The sequence below is a fragment of the Cynara cardunculus genome (genome assembly GCF_001531365.2).
Source record: "Cynara cardunculus var. scolymus isolate 2C chromosome LG 17, CcrdV1, whole genome shotgun sequence".
NCBI classification, from domain to species: domain Eukaryota; kingdom Viridiplantae; phylum Streptophyta; class Magnoliopsida; order Asterales; family Asteraceae; genus Cynara; species Cynara cardunculus.
In genome coordinates, this window is record NC_037544.1 from 32,603,232 (window position 1) to 32,624,655 (window position 21,424).

The 21,424-nt window shown below is 31.0% G+C and overlaps 1 protein-coding gene across 1 annotated transcript; it reads right to left on the bottom strand.

The window, feature by feature from the left end:
• Positions 1-7,293: 7,293 nt before the first annotated feature.
• On the bottom strand, positions 7,294-11,229 carry LOC112499994 (shikimate O-hydroxycinnamoyltransferase-like). The gene is made up of 3 exons (XM_025103251.1): positions 10,947-11,229; positions 10,372-10,883; positions 7,294-8,299 (listed from the first exon to the last, which is right to left on the bottom strand). The coding sequence occupies exons 1-3, from the start codon at positions 11,227-11,229 to the stop codon at positions 7,349-7,351; spliced, it is 1,746 nt and encodes a 581-aa protein (XP_024959019.1). The 3' UTR covers positions 7,294-7,348.
• Positions 11,230-21,424: the final 10,195 nt, after the last annotated feature.

Genomic DNA, 21,424 nt, shown 5'->3' on the forward strand with positions numbered 1-21,424 from the left:
ATAACATTTTATAAAGATAATAATTAAGTATTCTGTTAGAACTCAATGATTATCCTAATTATATTTTAGATTTTTTATATTTAAAATGAGATGTTTATTCTATATTTGATTGTGTTTATCTGCAGTTAGTTATCATGTATTTGATTGTGCCCCTCTTTGGTAGTGTTAACCTTTTTATAGAACACTTTTTAGAACTATCCTATAAACATATCTTTTATAGAACACTTGTTTTATATGACATTTTTTTCAAATAGTGTTCGATTAAAGGACTAATATAACAATTTATTTCAAAAGTATCATAAAAATATTACATAAACTTATTACAACATTTTTAAACATGACATATAAGTGTTTGATCACGTAAACTTAAGTGTCTTAATAATTAAGACACTTAGATATATTGATACCCTATAAACGATATTTTATTGTAATGTTTAGTTGATCCCCTCTCTAACTTTCTTTCGTTTGTAACTAACGATGTTCAAAGAATTTCGTACAAAATAACGATACAAATCTTTCACGATTGTTTTATTTTTTTTAAATAATTTATAAAAATATATTAAATTCCTTTAGAGTATCTTCAATAAGAGATTCTTATAAGTAAAAAGTGTAGGTTCTTAAAAAAGCTACAATTGTAGAGATTCGTAAAGTTATTGTATAAGAATCATAATTCTTATCTTGAATTTTTGTGCGAAATCACATTTTATTATTATTTTATATATCTTATTTAAACTATTTCTAATTATATCTTACATAATTATTAATATATATATATATATATATGTAGAGATTTCTTGTGTATGTAAGAGTGAAAGAATCAATCCTTTAACCCTGTAAAGAGGAAGGATATAAAGGAAGAACTATGAAAAGACATACACTTTGCCTTTGCCAGATTAAAAGGAAAAACAATTTTTACAAAAAGAAATTGAATTTAATAAAAATAAAAATAAAAATAATATTTAAATTGGAAAAACAGAACGTGGGAGGGAACCAAATTCTTTAAAGTAATATTTTCATTAAATAAATAACATTTTTATATTAAAAATGCATCATAGTTTTAGTCATTTGGTAATTGTGTACAATAAAATTAGGGCTCTTAATGGTTAAGGGAGATCCAAGATACAGAATCATTCAGAGAGTTTTAGAAACCATTAAGAGACAGATTTTTTTTGCTAAACAAGATTCATCTCTTAACAATTCAAAAATTGCCTCTTAATGAAAGTATTTTTTTTTTGAAAGACAAAAAAGGAAGGACAAGGAGGAGAGCTTCTTAATAAAACTATTAAGAAGTAAACAAACACCCCTTAAACTATAATTTTCATCCCTTTGTTTTTTATTGTTTTTGACTATTTTCATTTTTTGTATTTAAAAGTTGCTTTTTTAGTTACTACAATTTTCATTTCATTTCTCTTTTATTTTATAACGCTAACAAATTTAGAAAAATCCGTTAAATTAAAAGGTAGTATGGTCTTGTAAAAATAATGATATTTGAGTAAATCAGGGAGATGAATGATTATTTTAACCAATTTTAAATTTTTTTAACTTTATTAGCCTCAGTAAAAAAACGAAGTAAAAGAAAAATTACAGTGACACTTTTTTTTTAAAGAAAAAAACAAAAATAATTATAAAACTCAAAAGTGCTTATTACCGGTGTCATATATGAATAAGTCAATAAGTTGTTTCTATAAGCAATCTCAAACATCCTCTTAATAAATTAATTAAGACAATTAATATTTTCTATTATTAAAGTATAGATCTAAATTTTTGTATAATAATTTAGAAACGACTTGTAAAATTCAAGGTGGTTTCAAATTAATAATGGAATAAACTATGATTTTTGTTGAAAATGAAAAATGAGAATTGCTTCCAAAAACGGTAAGAGGAAGGCAAGCTCAAGTAAAGATGAAAGAAGGCCCCACTCGAACTGTATACGCGTGAAAGTGACGCGACGACAGAATCAAAGTCGCTTCACATGTCGCCGACGTCAATTCCCTTCACTTTTCCTTTTTCATTTTCCCCTCATTAATAAAATATAAATATTAATTGTAAAAATTATTATATAAGAAAACAAAAAACTTTAAACTTGTAATCATAATTATCCGATATGTGAAGATGATGATTCTTATCCAGTTAAATGTTTATCCAGTAAATTGTTGCATTCAATATGTTTTGATGTATTAAAATCTTAAACATCAAAAGAAATTATAGTGTTGACTCATATCAATAAACACTTACCGGATAAGTATTTGGGTAAACAACCCCACTATTTATCTATTTATAAGAGAATAAGATCAATGTTTTATTGAAATATACTTAAAAATCTCTAATTACGTCATTCAAACATATTTTTAATTATTTTTTTGAATCTTTTTACAATGTTTTTATAACTAAAACTGTACTTGCACAATACAGTGCAATATATATTGATTTTAATGTTTCGTTTTATTATTTGTCTATTTTATTACGGTTTTGTATGGTTTTAAGAAAACGATAATGTTTTTTGTATTTGAATAAAATATAAATTTGAAAAAATATATATTGATATTAGTATCATATTAACAATTTAAATGTTCTCGGTTTTATATAGTTTTTTGTAGTTAAGTTTTATTTAGATTTAATAACGAATTTATTTATTTTAGTTTTAATAATTTGATATATTTTTGTATAAATATAATTTTTAGTTCAATTTTTTATTAAAATTAAATTAGTTTTAATAAAGAAGTAATTTATTTGATTTTAATAATATTTTATAACGATAATAATTAAATAATCTATTAGAATCTAATAATTTTCTTAATCATTTACATTTACATGAGATGTTTATTTTATATTTGATTATGTTTATCAGTTAATTATATGATTTCAAACATATAACTATTCATGCATTATTTACTTGTAATTTTGAATTTTAAGTAATATGCATTATTAAACAGTACTTGACGCATCAAAAATAGTTTTTAAGAGTTTAACCCAAATGATATATAATATAGTATAGATTATGATTTTTGAAAGTTAGTTTGGGAACACTTTAAAAAACTTGAAAAACTCCCAGAAGAACTTGAAATAGTTAAAGTAAATTTATAAAAATCTTGATATATAATTTATAAAAACTTATTTAAAAAAAATGAGCCTATGTATAACTAGTCTAAGTCCCAGGCTAGATCTTGAATTTTTGTAAAATCCATAAACCGGTTAGGGAATGCCGGGCCCATCCAGGGCCAGAACGAGTCCATTTTAGCAGTCTCTAGTAGTGATTACGGGTGTTCATCGGTTAAAATCCAATGGTTTAGTTGAATCCAATCATCCATTGGATGTTGGATTTTGTCATCCGATCCAATCCAATTAATATTGAACATCCGATCCAATCAAATCCAATTGATGCTTGGATCGGACCGGTTTCACCCATCGGATATTATTATTGGTTATTTATTGGATAAGATTGGTTTCTTCAATATTTGAGCCAATTCTCAACCAATTAATCTACCATTTTAACCAATTATTCATATATTCATTTAATTTACTAAAAAAAACGCTACTTATAAATATTAACTAGAAAAATATCGTAAGATGTTGATAATTATATATAGTTATTAATTGGATAATAATTGGATTAGATCGACTCGGTTTTATTGAGTACTGGACTGCCATCCAAGAACCGACCGATCCAAATTCGATGTTGAAATTTTAGATCCAATTTAATCCAAATTCGATGTTGAAATTTTAGATCCAATATGATCCAATTATGATCGATCGGTTTAGATTGAATCAATCGACATGAATTATATCGGTTACTTTTTTGAACATCCTATTGGTGGTCATCAAATGCACTACTACTACTAGTGCACTTTACACAACCAAACATATATAGTAGCTAGAAAACAAGCAACACTTGACTATTGTCCAACTGGTTCATGGTAAAGTGAAATAAAGTATTAACAAAAAAAAAATGCCATAATTGATTTGATAGTCAAATCATATTAAAAACATAAAGTAAGAGACATACTTATAATATTTGAAAAAAAAAAAAAAAACTAAGAGATGACAAAGGAGAAATATCTATATTATATTATAAAATATTTGACAAAAATTTTTAAAAACTATTTTTTATGTACGAAGTACTGTTTGTTGATACATATTACTTAAAATTTAAGATAACAAGTAAATTGTGCATAAGTACAACTTATTAAAGCTACATATTTGAATTCGTGTAACTAGCTACGTTTAAACGTAATTAAATATTGAATAAACATCTCATTTTAAATATAAACAATCTAAAATATAATTAGGATAATCATTGATTTCTAACTACTTAGTTATTATCTTTATAAAAAGTTATATTATTAAACCTAAATTAAATTACTTCGTTACTAAACCTAAATTAAATTATAATAAAAAATTTTGAATTAAGAAAATTACACCAAAAACAAGAATTTTTAAAAAGATTAATTTGATATATATATATATATATATATTAAATTTTAATATTTATATTTTATTCAAAAATAAAAACATTATCGCGTTCTAAAAATCACATAAAACCGTATTATATCAACATAAAAAAAGAATAAAACAAAACAATGAAAGCGATATATGTCTCGATGCATTGCATGATTACCCTTCTAGTATATCTTTAATAATGCAATAATTAAAATTCAGAGTAAACTTTAAATTTGGTTCATATAGTTTGTCAAAAATAACACTTTTCGTCCCTACAATTTTGAAGTTATAAATGACCATTGTTACTTGTAAAAATATCTGAATTAGATCCCTCCTCTAACTTTCCATAAAAAAATTCTGTTAAATCTATTTTGTGCATTTAAACTCCTCGAAAATATCGACTTATCAACGGTTTAAAAAAATTGCCAACTGTGTCATTTGTGTTGGGAAATTAGAAAATCGAATGTGGTAGTCTTTGGGCTTGGGCCTAACAAGGGATGGAAGAGGGGAACTGATTCAACGATTGAAGCTAACGGATAGGTTAAAGGCCGTCTCCTGTAGCATTCGAACTTAAACCTGTTATATATTTGAGCAAAATCGCTACGTCCCTTTGTCTACTAAGCTGCATGTCCACGAGCATGGTTTTGGTACCTTTTATAAATTAAATATAATTACTCTATTTTAAAAAGTAATTATTTAGTTATTTAATAATAATTATAATAAATTTGGTGAGATTTAGGTTTGATCTAGATTTTCTGTTTTTAAATTTGTTTCAAGTAAAACCATTTAATTATTAACAAAAAAATATTCATTAAGCTATTTATCAAATCAAAATTACATGATTTGTGTTCCATGAATTCTTTAAAAAAAATCGAAAATCAATCAATAATTGATTTAAATGACGTTTGATTCGTTTTAAGGAATGAAAATGAAAATAAGAATGAATATAACCATTGATTTACATTACATCATATTTTATTACATTGTTGATGTTTGGTAATAAAGAAAATCTATCCGACAGTCTCTTTCATTTTCTTCTTCTTTTTCCTATCTACACCAGCCCTCACAACCGTTGTTTTTGTACAAAAATCGATGAAGAACAGTACTGAACAAATAGATGAATAACGCTAAAGAAATAGCATTACGATGAGAGAAAGTCGAACATTTATACTATATTATAAAACATTTGACAAAAACTCTTAAAAACCATTTTTTATGCGTAAAGTAATGTTTATTAATGCATATTATTTAAAACTCAAGATTGCAAGTAAATTGTGCGTAAGTACAACTTATTAAAGCTCCATATCTGAATTCGTGTAACTACCTGCAGATGAACATGATCAAATACAAGATAAATATCTCATTTTAAAAATAAAAAATCTAAAATATAATCAGGATAATTATTGAATTCTAACAGAATATTTAATTATTATCTTTATAAAATGTTATATGATTAAACTAAAAAAAATAAAGAAATTACATAAAAAATGAGAACTTTTAAATAGTTGATTTGATATTAACATTGATATGTTTTTATGATATCTTCAATCTATACTATATTATAAAGTATTTGACAAAAACTCTTAAAAACCACTTTTTATGTGTAAATTAATGTGTATTAATGCATATTACTTAAAACTCAAGATTGCAAGTAGATTGTGCGTAACTATAACTTATTAAAGTTCCATATCTGAATTCGTGTAACTACCTGCAGATAAACATGATCAAATACATGATAAACATTTCATTTAAAAAAAATTAAAATATAATCAGGATAATCATTGAATTCTAATAAAAATATTTAATTATTATATTTATAAAATGTTATATTATTAAACTAAAAAAATTAAAGAAATTACATAAAAAATGAGAACTTTTAAATAGTTGATTTGATATTAACATTGATATGTTTTTTTTCGAATTTTTATGATATCTTCAAATTTATATTTTGTTTAAAAATAAAATCATTATTGTTTTCTTAAAAACACATAAAATCGTATTATAACATCGACAGAGACAAATAATAAAATATAACATTAAAATCGAGATGTGTCTTGCTGCATTGCGCGAGTACTCTTCCAGTTCACATAAAGATGAAAGAATATCGCAGAAATATGTTTCTTGCAAAATCGCAGAGGATTAGAGCACGTGGCTATGAACCACGGTGAAGGTTCTCTTCTAACCTAAGTCCCTTGGTTCTTGTGAAATCAAACATCGTTATTTCATCCGTGTATACGGTGAAGATGACAATATACAAAGTTTTAACCTAAATTAATATAATGATCGATTATAAAGTGTTTTGAGTATTAGACTAGTTCTAGTCCCAAATTGGAAAGCCTTGTCAACTTTTATGGGTTTAGAAGGCTAAACCCATATTTAATGGAGAAGAGCCCAAGTGATTGGTTTGCGTTGGGCTTTAGTTTGAATGAAGATTGTGTTGCTACCAAATGTATGCACTAGGGCTGATCATTTGTGGGTTTGGGTCGGGTCCAGGTCCACTTAACCAATTTTTTTGTCCAACGAGCCTAATATGATAAAACCAAACCCGTTGTTACGAACTTGAAAACTTACACATACCCGCCCTATAAATGGGTCGGGCTTGCCTACGGGCTAACGAGCTTAAAAATCTTGTTATATTTTTATGAAAACAAAACTAATACAAAATCACAAGTTATGTAAAATAATTCAATATACATAACAATTTTTCCAACTTAAAATTTGACGTAAATATATAACAATATATATAGTTTAGAAAGAAATTGTTTCGAAGCACCAACCATTCGATCAAGCAACTTAAAACCCTACTTCATATATATCAACAAGAAGAGCATAAAGTAAAACATGAGGACCATATCGATCCTGCAAACTTGATTCCTTGGTGATCATGAACCGATGGTTTCGGAAACGTAAGTTAATCAAAAGCTAAAGAATGTGTTAAGGGTTTAAAAACATTGGGAGCCATTCTCTCGATCAAATCCAGATCCTTTTGTTTAAGATGCACGTAAACAACCCAATCTCCGATTCTCTTGCCACTCGGCATCGTACTTATGTATCCGGTTCGACTACCCCACGGGAAATGAAGCGACCCGAACTCCGGCCTTCCCCATCCAAAATCCATATCATTAATCGGTAAATCGCGTCCAGATGACACCACCACAGCTTCGCCCTCGGACTTTTCTACCCCGAAATATATCCGGGCCACTGCTGGCTTTGGCCGGTGTAATTCCACCCAATCGATCAAACCCCTGAAATGCTCTTCATTCGTTGCTTCGGCCACAAACCTATGAACCCTATCTGCGATTTCGTTAAGTGGCATTGCCTTTAGATCGCTATGAGTTGCCACACCAAATGGAACGGAAAGCACGTTTCCAAAGTGGTTTTTTTCTGGAGAAGATGGTTGTTCGTCAGCTAGAAACCGTCGTCCATCAACGACAACCCCCATTCTGGAAGTTGTATTCACAGCATCATCACCTCCATGAGCTAACAATTTCCATAAAAATGCGGTGAAAGATAGGAGTTTGCTTCTTTTGGATTCTTGTGAGCTTGCTTCAGATTGAAGGTGATCGATGGATTGAGCATGGATATAGTACATACGACTATGAAGCGGCCCCTGATCGAAGGAAGATGGCGGTGGAATCGACGATATTGGGATGTAAAGATTATCGAGGGATTTTGCGTAGGTGGGCGGACGTCGTGAATTGAAGATGGATGGTCGGAAAGATGGGATGTCTACGTCGGACATGGTTCCCGATTTGGCATATTTAGCCCATGCAACTAAGAACATGTTGAGTGAATACGCATCGGCTACTCTGTGATCAATGGCACATGAAATGATTATTGCTCCACAGTTGAACTCTGTCACCTGTTTCATTTGAAGTGTATGCAGTCAGTGATTTGGTAATCCGTTGGTAGAGGGCTAAATTATTGATGGCTTTGAAGCTGCTGAAAAGTATGTGATCGGATTGAGGTTTTTTTTATTAACCTGGATATCCAACCTGCTATGTGAGTCGATTAATCCCAAGAAGACCACTTGTTTGACTGTTTTATAGGTAGTTCGGAGTCATTGCATTTGAACCTCCGTAACCACAAGGGGATTTTTATTCCCCGTAATACGTTACAGAAATAATTTTATACTTGTACAATTAAAATGTGGAAAATAAGGGCCGGTTTGCTAGTTTTTCATCAAGTCTATGAGGATTAATGTGTCTGTATAGATTAAGAAGATTTTCGATTGAAAAAGGTTTTTTTTTCTTTTTTTCTGAAGGAACATATTATTGAGTTGGGAGAGACAGGATTATGTTATCCAGTTTTCAAAATGTTTCATTAATGAAACTAATTTCATTTTGGTTAGGAACCGTGAAACTAATTTCATTAATGAAATAATATTATTTAGTTTTCAAAATATTCCATTGACCGAACCATATTTAATTTTATTAATAAAACCAATTTCGTTTTGGTTAGGAATCATGAAACCAATTTCACTAATGAAATCATGTTATTCCGTTTTTAAAATGTTTCATTCATTAAACCAATTTCACTAATGAAATCGTATTATTCAGTTTTCAAAAAGTTTCATTCATGAAACCAATTTCACTAATGAAATCATATTATTCAGTTTNCACTAATGAAATCATATTATTCAGTTTTCAAAATGTTTCATTCATGAAACCAATTTTACTAATGAAATCATATTATTCAGTTTTCAAAATGTTTCCTTCAGTTTTTAAAATGTTTCAATGATAAATTATTTTAGGAGATGAGGTTTAATTCTAGAAAAGAAGATTTCAATGATCCCAAACGTTTTAAAACGTGTTCCCATTTTATCCTTTATTAGAGAAAATAATAATATTTTTTTGTATTATTTTTTTATTTTATTAAAATAATTTATTTTAATTATGACATTTAATCATGAAAACAGATGAATGTGATTGGTTTATACGATTTCTATGAAATAAATGATTTGTAAAATAAATCTCCACTCTCTCTATGTTATATACACACACATCATGATAGTTCCATGAGTTCTCAATCCACTTTTCCACTTATTGTTATTTATTATTATTAATTTATAATAATTATTAGTTAATATTATTTTATTACTACTTAATTTCACATATTACTATTAATATTATCTTTCAATAGATTCATTTAACCAAAAATCAAATACAAAAAATTCTAAAAATTCTGAAATATTTGTAATTTCGTAACATGGGAAGGTTGTGCCATGAAATATAAGAAATTTGTAATAATAATTTATATATGATATAAAATGAAAGAAATTTCAATTAAATCCAAATAAATGGATCATCTTTTACGTTTTTGGTATTACTACTTATTTTAATATAATAAAACGTATTACTGCATGATTATTTCTAATTATATATATATATATATACACACTAAAAGGGTACCCGCATAATGCAGCGATATACATCTTGATTTTTTGTCTTGTGTTTTTTTCGTCTTAGTCGATGTTATAATACGATTTTATATGGTTTTGAGAAAGCGATAATGTTTTTCTTTTTAAATAAGATATAAATATGAAGACATCATAAATAATTGAAAAAAATATTGGTTTTAGTACCAAACTAACTATTTAAAATTTCCTTTTTAGTGTATTTCTTTAATTCATTTTTTTTATCTTCGGTTTAATAATATTTTTTTATAAATATAATAATTAAGTATTTTGTTATAATTGAATGATTATCCTTTAGATTATGTTTATCTGCAGTTAGTTATACGAATTCAAACATGAAGCTTTAATAAGTTGTACTTACGTATAATTTATTTGTAATCTTGAATTTTAAGTAATATGCATCAATAAACAGTATTTCATGCATAAAAAAATGGTTTTTAAAAGTTTTTATTTTATTTTAATATATTATATATTATGTAATATTATAATTAATTAATTGAAGTTGAGGTTTTAATTACCTGAACTGACAACACTCCTCTATTTATGTTGGGCACCAGCTTCCCCTTCACGGAATCATCAGGGTGATGCAAATCCAAGTCTTTCAGCTCGATGTCAGCATGCGCATGTACAAATTCCACCCCACCATTGTTGCACACCACCTCCGCCTCCCCTTGCTTGTTCGCCACAATCTCTCCGGCCAGCGGGTAAAACGACGATAGTATCCCCGCCAACGATCTCTTTATGCTGTTCACCACACTCTCCGATGACATATCCCGATCCTTTTTCCGGTAACAAAAGAAAACTCCGGCTTCAACCGGCGGTAGGAGCAGGTCTAAGTTGGACAAAGGGAGCCAGTAGCGTTGGTTGCTCTTAGCTGATGAAATCACGTCTCTACCCTTCACCGTTACATGGTAGTGAAGTGGAGATGAGTCATCTTCATGGTAGGGAAGTTGAAGTTGTGACGTGTGGAGGGTGGAGCTTTGAGAATGATAATAATGGTTACTGGTGAGATTTGAACGAGTTGTTTGAAGGCAATGGTGTGAAACAAAAGCATTTATGGGCCTGCATGTGTTTCTGGAAATATGAGGATGGGAAGACGGAGGTGGCAGTGGTGGTGGTGGTGGAGGGTGGCGGTGGCCGTGTTGCCGTTGAATGGCAGTACTAGTTTGATGAACCCATCTGCTATTGGAGCTGAAGAGACCTTTGGATCTCCTAAGTGTAAGCAGATGATAATAGTTTTTCATATTCACGAAGGAATTAATGAGAATGTTTTTATGCTTGAAAGATGATGAGAAAAGGCAAGAATCAATGGTGGATTTATAGAAGAATGGAATTTTGCATCGGTGAGAAAAGTCCAAGTTATTGAGGAGATTCATGTTGTGAACACAATTATACTTATTCTCGTATGCATTATGTAAAATTGTCAAAGTCATCAAGCCGAATAAAAATCACATGTTAATACGGGTAAATTAGGTTAATCGTATCAGATATTGTCCTTTTTATTCATAAAATGGATTCATGGTTTTAAATGCTTTTGATAGAAGAGGTATGCGACTTGTTATAAGGGAATCTTTGTTTCTCTCCCTAATCGATGTGGGATCTCAAAATGCCCCTCAGAGAGCACAATGTCCTCGCTGGCACCAATCCGGTTCCCGGCTCTAATTTGTAATATATAACAACCGTACTAGATATTGTCCATTTTATCTACACATGGACTCACTAAACATGTCTAATATAAAAGATATTCAGCCCTTTATAAGAGAACCTTCGTTCCCTCCTCAACCAATGGGATATCGAAGGAGATAATTATGTAAATATAGGGGGTGCATATCTTTATAGGGTTGGATTCATATGAGACCATAATGTTCTCGTGAGACCCGTGAGAACATTTTTTACATTTGAAACTTCACATCGAAATATTGTGAAGATAAAAAAAATCCGAACATTCACAACAAAAACACTGTGAAGTTTACATTTACAGTGTTTTTTGTGAAATTTCAAGTATAAAAAAGTGGTCTCACGGGTCTCACGAAAACATGATGGTCTCACGTGATCCCAAGTTTCTCTTTATACATACACACACATATATATATATATATATATGTGTGTGTGTGTGTGTGTGTATATATAATAAAATAAATCCACAAAGAATGAGTATTCTTCATTTCTTGAGTTGTGGTTTATTTTTGTGTATTCCACGTTGATGGAAAGATGAAAGATTCACAATGAATGACAGGTATATAAAAAAAGGTTAAGATCCCTTTGTGACAACTAATTGGGTTTGCTCCTTGTAGCCAATCATCTAAACTCACAAAGAATATCAAAATCTTGAAATTTTGATCATCCAACATTGTGAAAGATGAAAGATTATAAGGAGGAAATAGGCAAATCAAAGGAGAAGATGATTCATTCGTGTGAATTTATGAGGTTGACTTATTTTAGTAGTCTTTTTTATTGTTACAAAAAGATTATTTATATAGACGTTGGCTCATTTCAGTTTTCCTTCTTTTTACAAAAATCTCTTATTTATTATCTATTTTATCTGTTAAAGTAAAACAAATGATAATGAGTCCGCACCATAAGATTTGAGCATTATACTCAAATCTTGAAATTTAGTTGATTTAATCATGCTACATTGGTTGAAAGATGAAAAATTAGGAGAATAAAGTGGGCATATCATAGGAGAAGTGGATTTCTTTGTGTGAACTCATAGGAGTGACTCATTTAAATGTTTTCTCTTTTGGCAACATGTCTATTTTATAAGACTTAGCTTATTTGTGATTTGCAAAACACGAGAACAACCTATTAACCTTATATTGTGATAACAATAAAAATTACAAGATTTTTTAAATTAAAAATGAAATTAGAAACAATTTAAGAGGCAAAAGGGTAATATTGGAATTGAAAGTGATAAAATTTTAAAAATACAATCATACTACACCCAATAATCTGGGATAACATAATGAGCTATTATGGTTATCGTTTATTTCAACAGGATTTGATGTGATTTGGGTGTGATAATCATGTGATTGTCATATAATTATCACAAGGATTTCGTTCGGCTAGGGTTAACTTAGGAAATCAATTACTTGATTTGGTGTGATATGAGTGTGATAATCATGTGATAATCAATTTCATTAAGGATTACAGTAACATACACTTTCAAATTTGAATGTTTATTATATATGATAAACATCAAAATTCTCAATTACAAAACTACTATAACATTAAACTCAAATCAACATGTACCAATAACTATAAATCGACTAAAAATGTTGACATTCACAATTCTATGTACATTTTATAACATGTAATAAAAAGTCCATATCATTATAGTCATGACGATAACACAACAGATTTAGAAAAAAAAACTATGAAATATTATTGTTATCACACTATTATCGAACCTTCATCATCCTCAACATAACCATCTTCAGATAATTTCAAATTAGGATGTTTATCACATGTGAGAAACATCAAATTTCTCAATTACTAACATACAACATTCAAATCCTTCATTCTATGTCAAAAAGTTTTTGAATACTATGAATCGATGGGAAGAAAATGATAGCAGAAAGTGAAAAAGAAGAAAGTGATACAGTGAACATGATCAATCCCAACCAACTTGATCAATCCCAACAAAAAATGACGAGATAATTTTAATTAATTAAAATAAAATAAAAATTATAAAAGATACCTAATTACATTACTGTCCTTATTGACTTATTTGTATTTAATATAATTTAAGTTATTGATTAAAAAAGTTTGAGGTTAGTAGGTTGTTCTCACATTTTTGTAAATCACATGGGTTCTTGTTTGAACCTCCACACACACACACACACACACACACACATATATATATATATATAGGGATCTATTTAAGGGAGAACTGATTAGTTTGTGATAACTGTGATATCTAATCTCAACCACAAATCAATGATAAATTAAAAAAGTAATATTTTTGGTAATTTGACTTAAATTTTAATTAAAAGGCTTTTTAGGTATTTAACTTTTTTTTTTCTCTCCTATGTCTCTCTCTCCTGCTTCTTCTGGCCTCCAGTAAACCTTATTTCGGCAACACCATGTGATACCCAAAATACACCACGATACATAATGTGATACCTAAAATACACCACGATACATAATGTGATACCCAAAATACGTACAATGTGATATCCAAAACACACCAAGTAAACTTCGAGACCACTATGATACTAACTGTGGTACAATTGTGATATCAATTGTGGTACAATTGTGATACCAACTATAGTACCATTATGATACCTACGTCATATATATATATATATATATATATATATATCTGTGTGTATGTGTGTATGTGTGTGTGTCTACAATGTGCATATTGTGTGTTGTATGTGTGTGTGCAATGTGTATGTCTGCAATGTATGTATGTGTGTTGTAGGTTTGGAGGTTGGATGGAGAAGAAGGTTGGCATGGAGATGACCACCGGGGTGGAGAGTTCTCCCGGATGGTGGGTGCTACCGGATGGAAGGTGTTGGAGGGTAATCGATGAGGGCTTTTGAGGGGGAGATCAAAGGGAGTGTCGGTGTAGATGGTGGTCAATAGCGGGGATGGGGGAAGGGAGATGGTCGTCGAAAACGACGTTTTGGTCAGACAAGGTGACCGGAGGAGGTCATCACTTGCCGGAGGAGGTCACTGGATTTTGTCCATTGTGTGTGTGTGTATAATAATAATAATAATAATAATAATAATAATAATAATAACGTAATTAATCTAATTAAAGTAAACTGGAATATTAAACTAATTATAGTAAATTGAATAATCAACACAAATTACTAACTTACCCTTCTATTTCATTTTAAGAAAAATATTAATTATCTTAAGTGATTGGTTCAAGTTGGATCTCATAGTTACCACAAACTAATTAGTTCTTATTTGATTAGGCCCATATATATATATATATATATATAGAGAGAGAGAGAGAGAGAGAGAGAGAGAGTGTTAAGATCATTTGTTAACCATAAAAAGTGTATTAACTATACAAACCATTTAGACCAATCACAAGCCTTTGTTAGATTAGCTTCTTCTACCAAGTACCAACATACAATTAATATCGACGACACAATGATAATCTTTTTTTGTCTTAACTTCACATTCATTAATGGGCGGTTACAAAAACATAAATCCCATGATTATAACTAAAATATGTTTTTTTTTTCAAATTATAGATGGATTGTTATTGTAATATGATAAGAAACTTGAATGTTCTATCTTCAACATATATGTAGTCGCCAATGTTCATATGGCATATATATTGTTCACATGTGTTCCAGTGTGTTCATAATACAATATCTATATACATCTACCATTTGGTCAATATGTTTTCACAAACGAAACACTTTGATCATATATTATTGTGTTCACATGTGAAAACCAATTACTTTAGTGTCCATAAGTTTTAATAGGTGCAAATAAGTGTTCATAAGTGTTCCCGTATGTTCATATGTGAAAGCTACAAACTAAGAGTAGTTAATAAATTACATATATGTTCATATGTATTCATAAGTGTTCATAATGCAACACGGATGATTCAACGAACTATAAAAGGAATGAGCAATTACCGATCTGTAACCGATGTAATTAATTAATTATTGATTTGTAATCGATTTGGACATCTCTCCCAAAAATACCCCCATTCACCTATGTTTTGATATCCTTCATTTTTAATTACTTACAAATATGTCACAATTGATCTCATCCATAGATTTTAAGAATCAAGGGCCAAGATTGGTTCATAAAGTTAACACCAATTATTGGTTAACAAAAGAACCCGCCCCTATATATACATAAACCATAAGAATGATGTGTCATCATAAGAATTTGGGTATTCAAAACATTAAAATGTGGTGTTGAGTTTAGTTATTCCACGTTAGTAGGAAGAGGGTTAGATATGGTGGGACTCGATCAAGCAAGCTTAAAGGCAATGCATATATTGATGTCCTTTCGTGGATAGGGTTTGTGAGGAGTTCTATCAGCAGTATTTCTCAGCTACGAATAAGAACGCATTTGTGAGAGAGCATGCCACAATTTTCCAGCGGGATGATGAGTCTGTGACAGAGTATTTCGCAAGGTTCTTGAGGCTCGCTGGTTTTGCAGGATCGTCAGTTGGGACATCTCTAGAGCAGGTTGAAAAGTTTAAGTGGACGATTCATTACAAGTACCGCTCCAAAATGATCAATGAAAAGTTTACTAATGTGGCACAAGTGGTAAATGCTGCCAAGAACATTGAGATGGAGTGGCAAGACATCTTGGCATCCAAGTCAGACGGGGGTAAGAAAAGAAGTCGGGATGGGCAACAGATTTAGCAAGTGGGGAAACATAATCAGCAGCAAAGAGATAACCGTGGGAATAAGTGTGGATAGAATAGTAACAAGCATTACGGGTAGTGGCAATGTCAGAATTAGGGTCAAAGACAACCTTATTGTCACCAGGGGCAAGGGCAAAATCAAACTCGTTTTTAAAGGTCAGACGACAAGAGGAATCATGATTCAGTTCCTCAGTGCAATTCTTATAGAAGACGCCACCCTGGGAATGTATGTTATAGGGCTTCAGGATGCTTTTTGTGTGGTCAGGCAAGACATTTGGCAAAGAACTTCAAGAATTCTTGTAGCACAGACAAGGGAAATGATACTAAAGCAACTAGTGAAGGTAGAGTGTTTGCTTTATCAGCTAATCAGGCAACAAGTTCAGGTATGATTTCAGGAATTCTTTTAATTGGAACACATGATGTTTATGCTTTATTTGATACGGAGCAACCTATTCCATGGTTCTGTTGATTTTGCTAGTCATCTTAGAGTTCCTTGTACACTTTCAGAATCGCCTATAGTTATTGATATTTCTTTAGGTAATTATGTGGTTATATCTTGAGAATTTAAAAGGTGTCCTTTGAAGGTAGGAGACCAAATTTGTGAGTCTGATTTACTTTCTATTAACATGAACGATTTTGATGTTATTTTAGATATGGACTGGTTGTCGAAGAATTGAGCAACAATTGAATGCCAAGCTAGGCAAGTAATCTTTGACAACAAAGAGAGACCTGATTTTGTGTATCTAGGGTCTCAACAGAAAAGAAGAGTGAAGATCATATCTTTCTTGAAAGCTCAAAATTTAGTTTCTCACTTGTGTCAAGGATTTCTAGCGTTTGTTAAAGACGCGTCGGTGGAAGAGCGTCCCCTGAAAGTGAATCAGTGATCAAAGAATTCCTTGATGTATTTCTGGAAGAACTCCTAGGAGTACCATCGGTCCGAGAAGTGGAGTTCACTATAGATTTGGTTCCTCGTTTGGAGCCTATCTCTGAGGCACCTATTGATGACCTACTTGTATTTTATAAGTCAAAGGAGGAACATGAAAACCATCTACGTATTATCTTGGGAACTCTACGAGATAAGCAATTATATTCCAAATTTTCTAAGTGTGATTTTGGCTCGAGCATGTAGAATTTTTGGGTCACGTGGTGTCAGTTAAGGGTATTACTTTGGATCCTGCAAAAGTTGAAAATAGCCTATGTGTTCCCAATGACCCATAAATTCGTGAGGTGCTATTGAATGAAGCACATAACTCACTATTCTCTATTCATCCCGCATCCACAAAGATGTATAGAGATATGAAGCAAAACTTTTGGTGGAATGGAATGAAACAAGACGTGGCTAACTTTGTAGCGAGATGTCTTACTTGCCAAAAGGTAAAAATCGAGCACCAAAGAGCGAGTGGATTCCTGCAACCATTAGAAATCCCAGTGTGGAAGTGGAAGGATATCTCAATGGACTTTGTAACTGGGTTACCGAAGGCGCTTAAGAAGAATAATGCCATTTGGGTTGTGGTCGACCGATTGACTAAGTCGGCTTATTTTCTTCCTATTGAAGAAAGGTATTCATTCAGTAAGTTATCAGAACTCTTTCAACAAGAGATCATCAGGCTTCATGGCACACCACTATTTATAGTATCTGACAGAGATCCTCGATTTACTTCACGATTTTGGAAAGGTTTTCAGAATGCATTGGGCACTAGACTTAAGTTTAGTACGGGTTTCCACCCTCAAACAGATGGACGATCCGAGTGGACAATTGAAATTGGAGGATTTGTTGAGATCGTGTGCTTTGGAATGGTTTAGAAGTTGGGACGAGTACCTATGTTTAGTAGAGCCTTCAATCAATGTACTTTAACATCAAATTAGAAGTAAAAGGCTGTGGTTTGACACATAATAAACATATGATAATTGTAAAGTATAAAATCATATAAGCAAAGTTTTAATCATTAAAAACAAACTTCATAAAATCAATGACAATGAAATCTTGTTAACTGTAACACAAAAATGGTTCTTTAGAGGAAAGATAATCAAACATATTGCTAGTAAAGCATATGAAAAAAGTATGTTCTGAACGTTGACATCCCTATAAAACAGTTACTTCTTCGGGCAATTACGAAGAGTCATGCTTTGCAAGCACCTTGCATCGCCTACATAATCTCTTATTCCTATTGCCTTTAGAAATTGCTCTTTCTGCTACACCAGCAAAGCGTTTATACGAACCACACCTTTTACTTTTAATGCCAGTTGGAGGAAGGATATCAATGATCTCCGGTTTAGACACACCAAGAATCTCTACAATATTTTTTTTACTTTGGTTTACTGATGGTTCAGCCGAAAAATCTTGAATAAGTCTTCATTCAAACTTTGTAGAGTAGCAACATATAAAGCTAATCTTGCTTTGTTATTCCTTAATCTTCCCAAAAAGTTATCTACGAATAAACATCGTTATATAGCTTCCTCAACTCCTCGTCTAGATCACATGTCCTTTGATGACTGTTTTGGAAATCAATCGCATTATATCGCGCATCTATTGCCTCATAACATATTCCTCATACATAGATTCAACACCAATTTTCATCAATACTTTAAACATATGTCGGCATAGATAACCATGACGAACCATATGGTTATGTTAGGATCCAAGCGCTTACCATTACGCCAAAAGCAATTGCTGGTGGAGAAGGCGAAACTTATTTTCTTATAGAGTAGCAGTCAGCGCCACGTTTCGATTTAGGAAGATGTTGATCAATGACCCAACAATCCCCCCCAGCATCTGCTAGCACTAACAAGATCTTTGCTAGAAGACAATGGTTGCACAACATGCCTTTGGCATTATTATGCATCTCATGGGATTCGAACCAGTGACCTGCTCTGATACCACATGTTAGGATCTAAACGCTTTACACTATGCCAAAATCAATTACCGGTGGAGAAGACGTAACTTATTTCCTTATAGCGTAGCAGTCAGCGCCACGTTTCGATTCAAGAAAATGCTGGTCAATGACCCAACAAGTTGCAACTGCAAGTAATGGTTAAATCGGCCACATCCCGCACAACCTACAAGCAACAAAAAGGGAAGACATACATATGCTTCCTAAGCAGAATTTTAGAAAATGAGTACTAAATACAACATAGTCAAATTATTACCTGAAACTCCGCCTTCTTTTAGGAAGATTTTCCTAAATGGGTAATAATGGAGATTTTAGTCTAATCATATGTAACAACATTTTTGTTGTACAACCCAATAATCCCTATTTATTTCTTCTACACATCAATTTTTTTTTTGCATGCATACACATCATACATATTATTATCTGAACTTGAATGGCTCAACCATTGAGGAAAACTTGTCTGTGTAACGAAATCCAGACGCATTTGTTTTTCCCATTGCTTATCCAAAGCGAAATCAAAACATTTAATCAATTTCCATCGATTATTCTTATTATGGGAAAACTCATTAAAGAAACTGTTCATGCTCTCTCACCTGGATGTTTTCTTCACAAGACAACATATAGGGAACTCCTTGAAAAATGGCGAGGTCGAACATAATCTGATTTTAAACAACTCCTGCAACCAAGTGTTGTGTTTGAAGGCAATATTTTTCAATCATACTTGTCTATCTGCCCTCAAAATCATTAGGATCGATATAAACATTCCATATCAATTTACTGAAATCTTTTCTAAATGAAGAATTATTAAGTACGTCAGCCCAAGCTGTGTTTTTATTTTTATCAGGTCTTAGCATGTGCTTCAAAAATAACATAATGCACTATAAGAAAGCTAAGAATGGTAAAATACCAACAACAATTCTTATATATTTATAGAGGGCATTCATGATATGCCACATACATAGTCTGTGACTTGAAGAAGAAAAACCTTCCCTATAGCTTGCTTTATTGCAGCGCATTGATCAATAAGCACCAATGGCGGTGCTTTATGAAATGTTTCCGACATCCACGTATAATTTATGATATTCTCGTGAGTAGAAAGGGGAGACCCGACAAATTGTGGTGGTGGTTGTCGAAAGCAGTAAACGGAATGAATACTATCGAATGTCTGATACATTACAAAAGCTAAAACAAGATAAAACAAACATTTGAACTGAATGATGTACAAAAAAAATTGTTGGTTACCTGTTAGTATGGAATGTAGCATCAAATGAAATCACATCATCGAATTCAGAACAATTAAATGAAGAAACATCATCAGCCCAAAAAACAACATCAAACTCTTTATCTTCATACTTATAAGCAAAAAAAAAAAAAGAAAGTCGGGGTCACTCAGCTTCGTTTTCCTTAACTGTTCGACCAACATTTGCCCCTTCCCACCCAACGAAGTTGTGACATTCCCTTTTATATATAATTACGATAATCATCAACGGTCGATCCACTATACTCATAACCGCCGATCCTCCCTATATATAGGGAAAATCAAATTAGAACCATAAAAACGATAAACTCGTAAGAATCGATTCTAAAATATTTTTACATGATTTTTTTTATCAAATGATAAGATTTAAATATTGATTTACATGTATTTGTTTCATAATGCAATAGTTTCAGATATGTCTGTCTCAGGATGTGATAGTTTCATATGTATTTGTTTTACCATGTGAAATCTTTTATGGTTTTCATGTCATTGCACATAAATGGGTTTGCCTAATACTTTTGACTAAGAATGATTAAAACTATATTTGGCACTTGAAAAAACATTTTTTTTGATGAAACATGTAACAGAAATGGAGTGGAAGATGGTAGGTAAATCGCACATCAGTTGACCGCGTCTTGTTTTTGAATTTTTAATACATTTTTAGTTCCATTAATGTCATAATCTATTAAGCAAATTACAAATTGGTCATGTGGTTCATACTTTTTGTTCATATTGCTATCAAAATTAAAATGAGTACAAAAATAAGATCTACGGTTTACATTTTTGTATGTTCGAGTCTCTTATGATTAATTTCATTTATCTATACTATATTATAAAACATTCGGCTAAAACTCTTAAAAACTCTTAAAACTCTTAAACACGTTCATCTCTATCCGATTTCATCACATATATGAATTCGTGTAACTAACTGCAGATAAACACAATCAAATACAAGATAAACATCTCATTTTAAATATAAAAAATCTAAAATATAATTACTTTAATCATTAAATTCTAACAGAATACTTAATTATTATCTCTATAAAATTTATAATATTAAACCAAAAATAGAT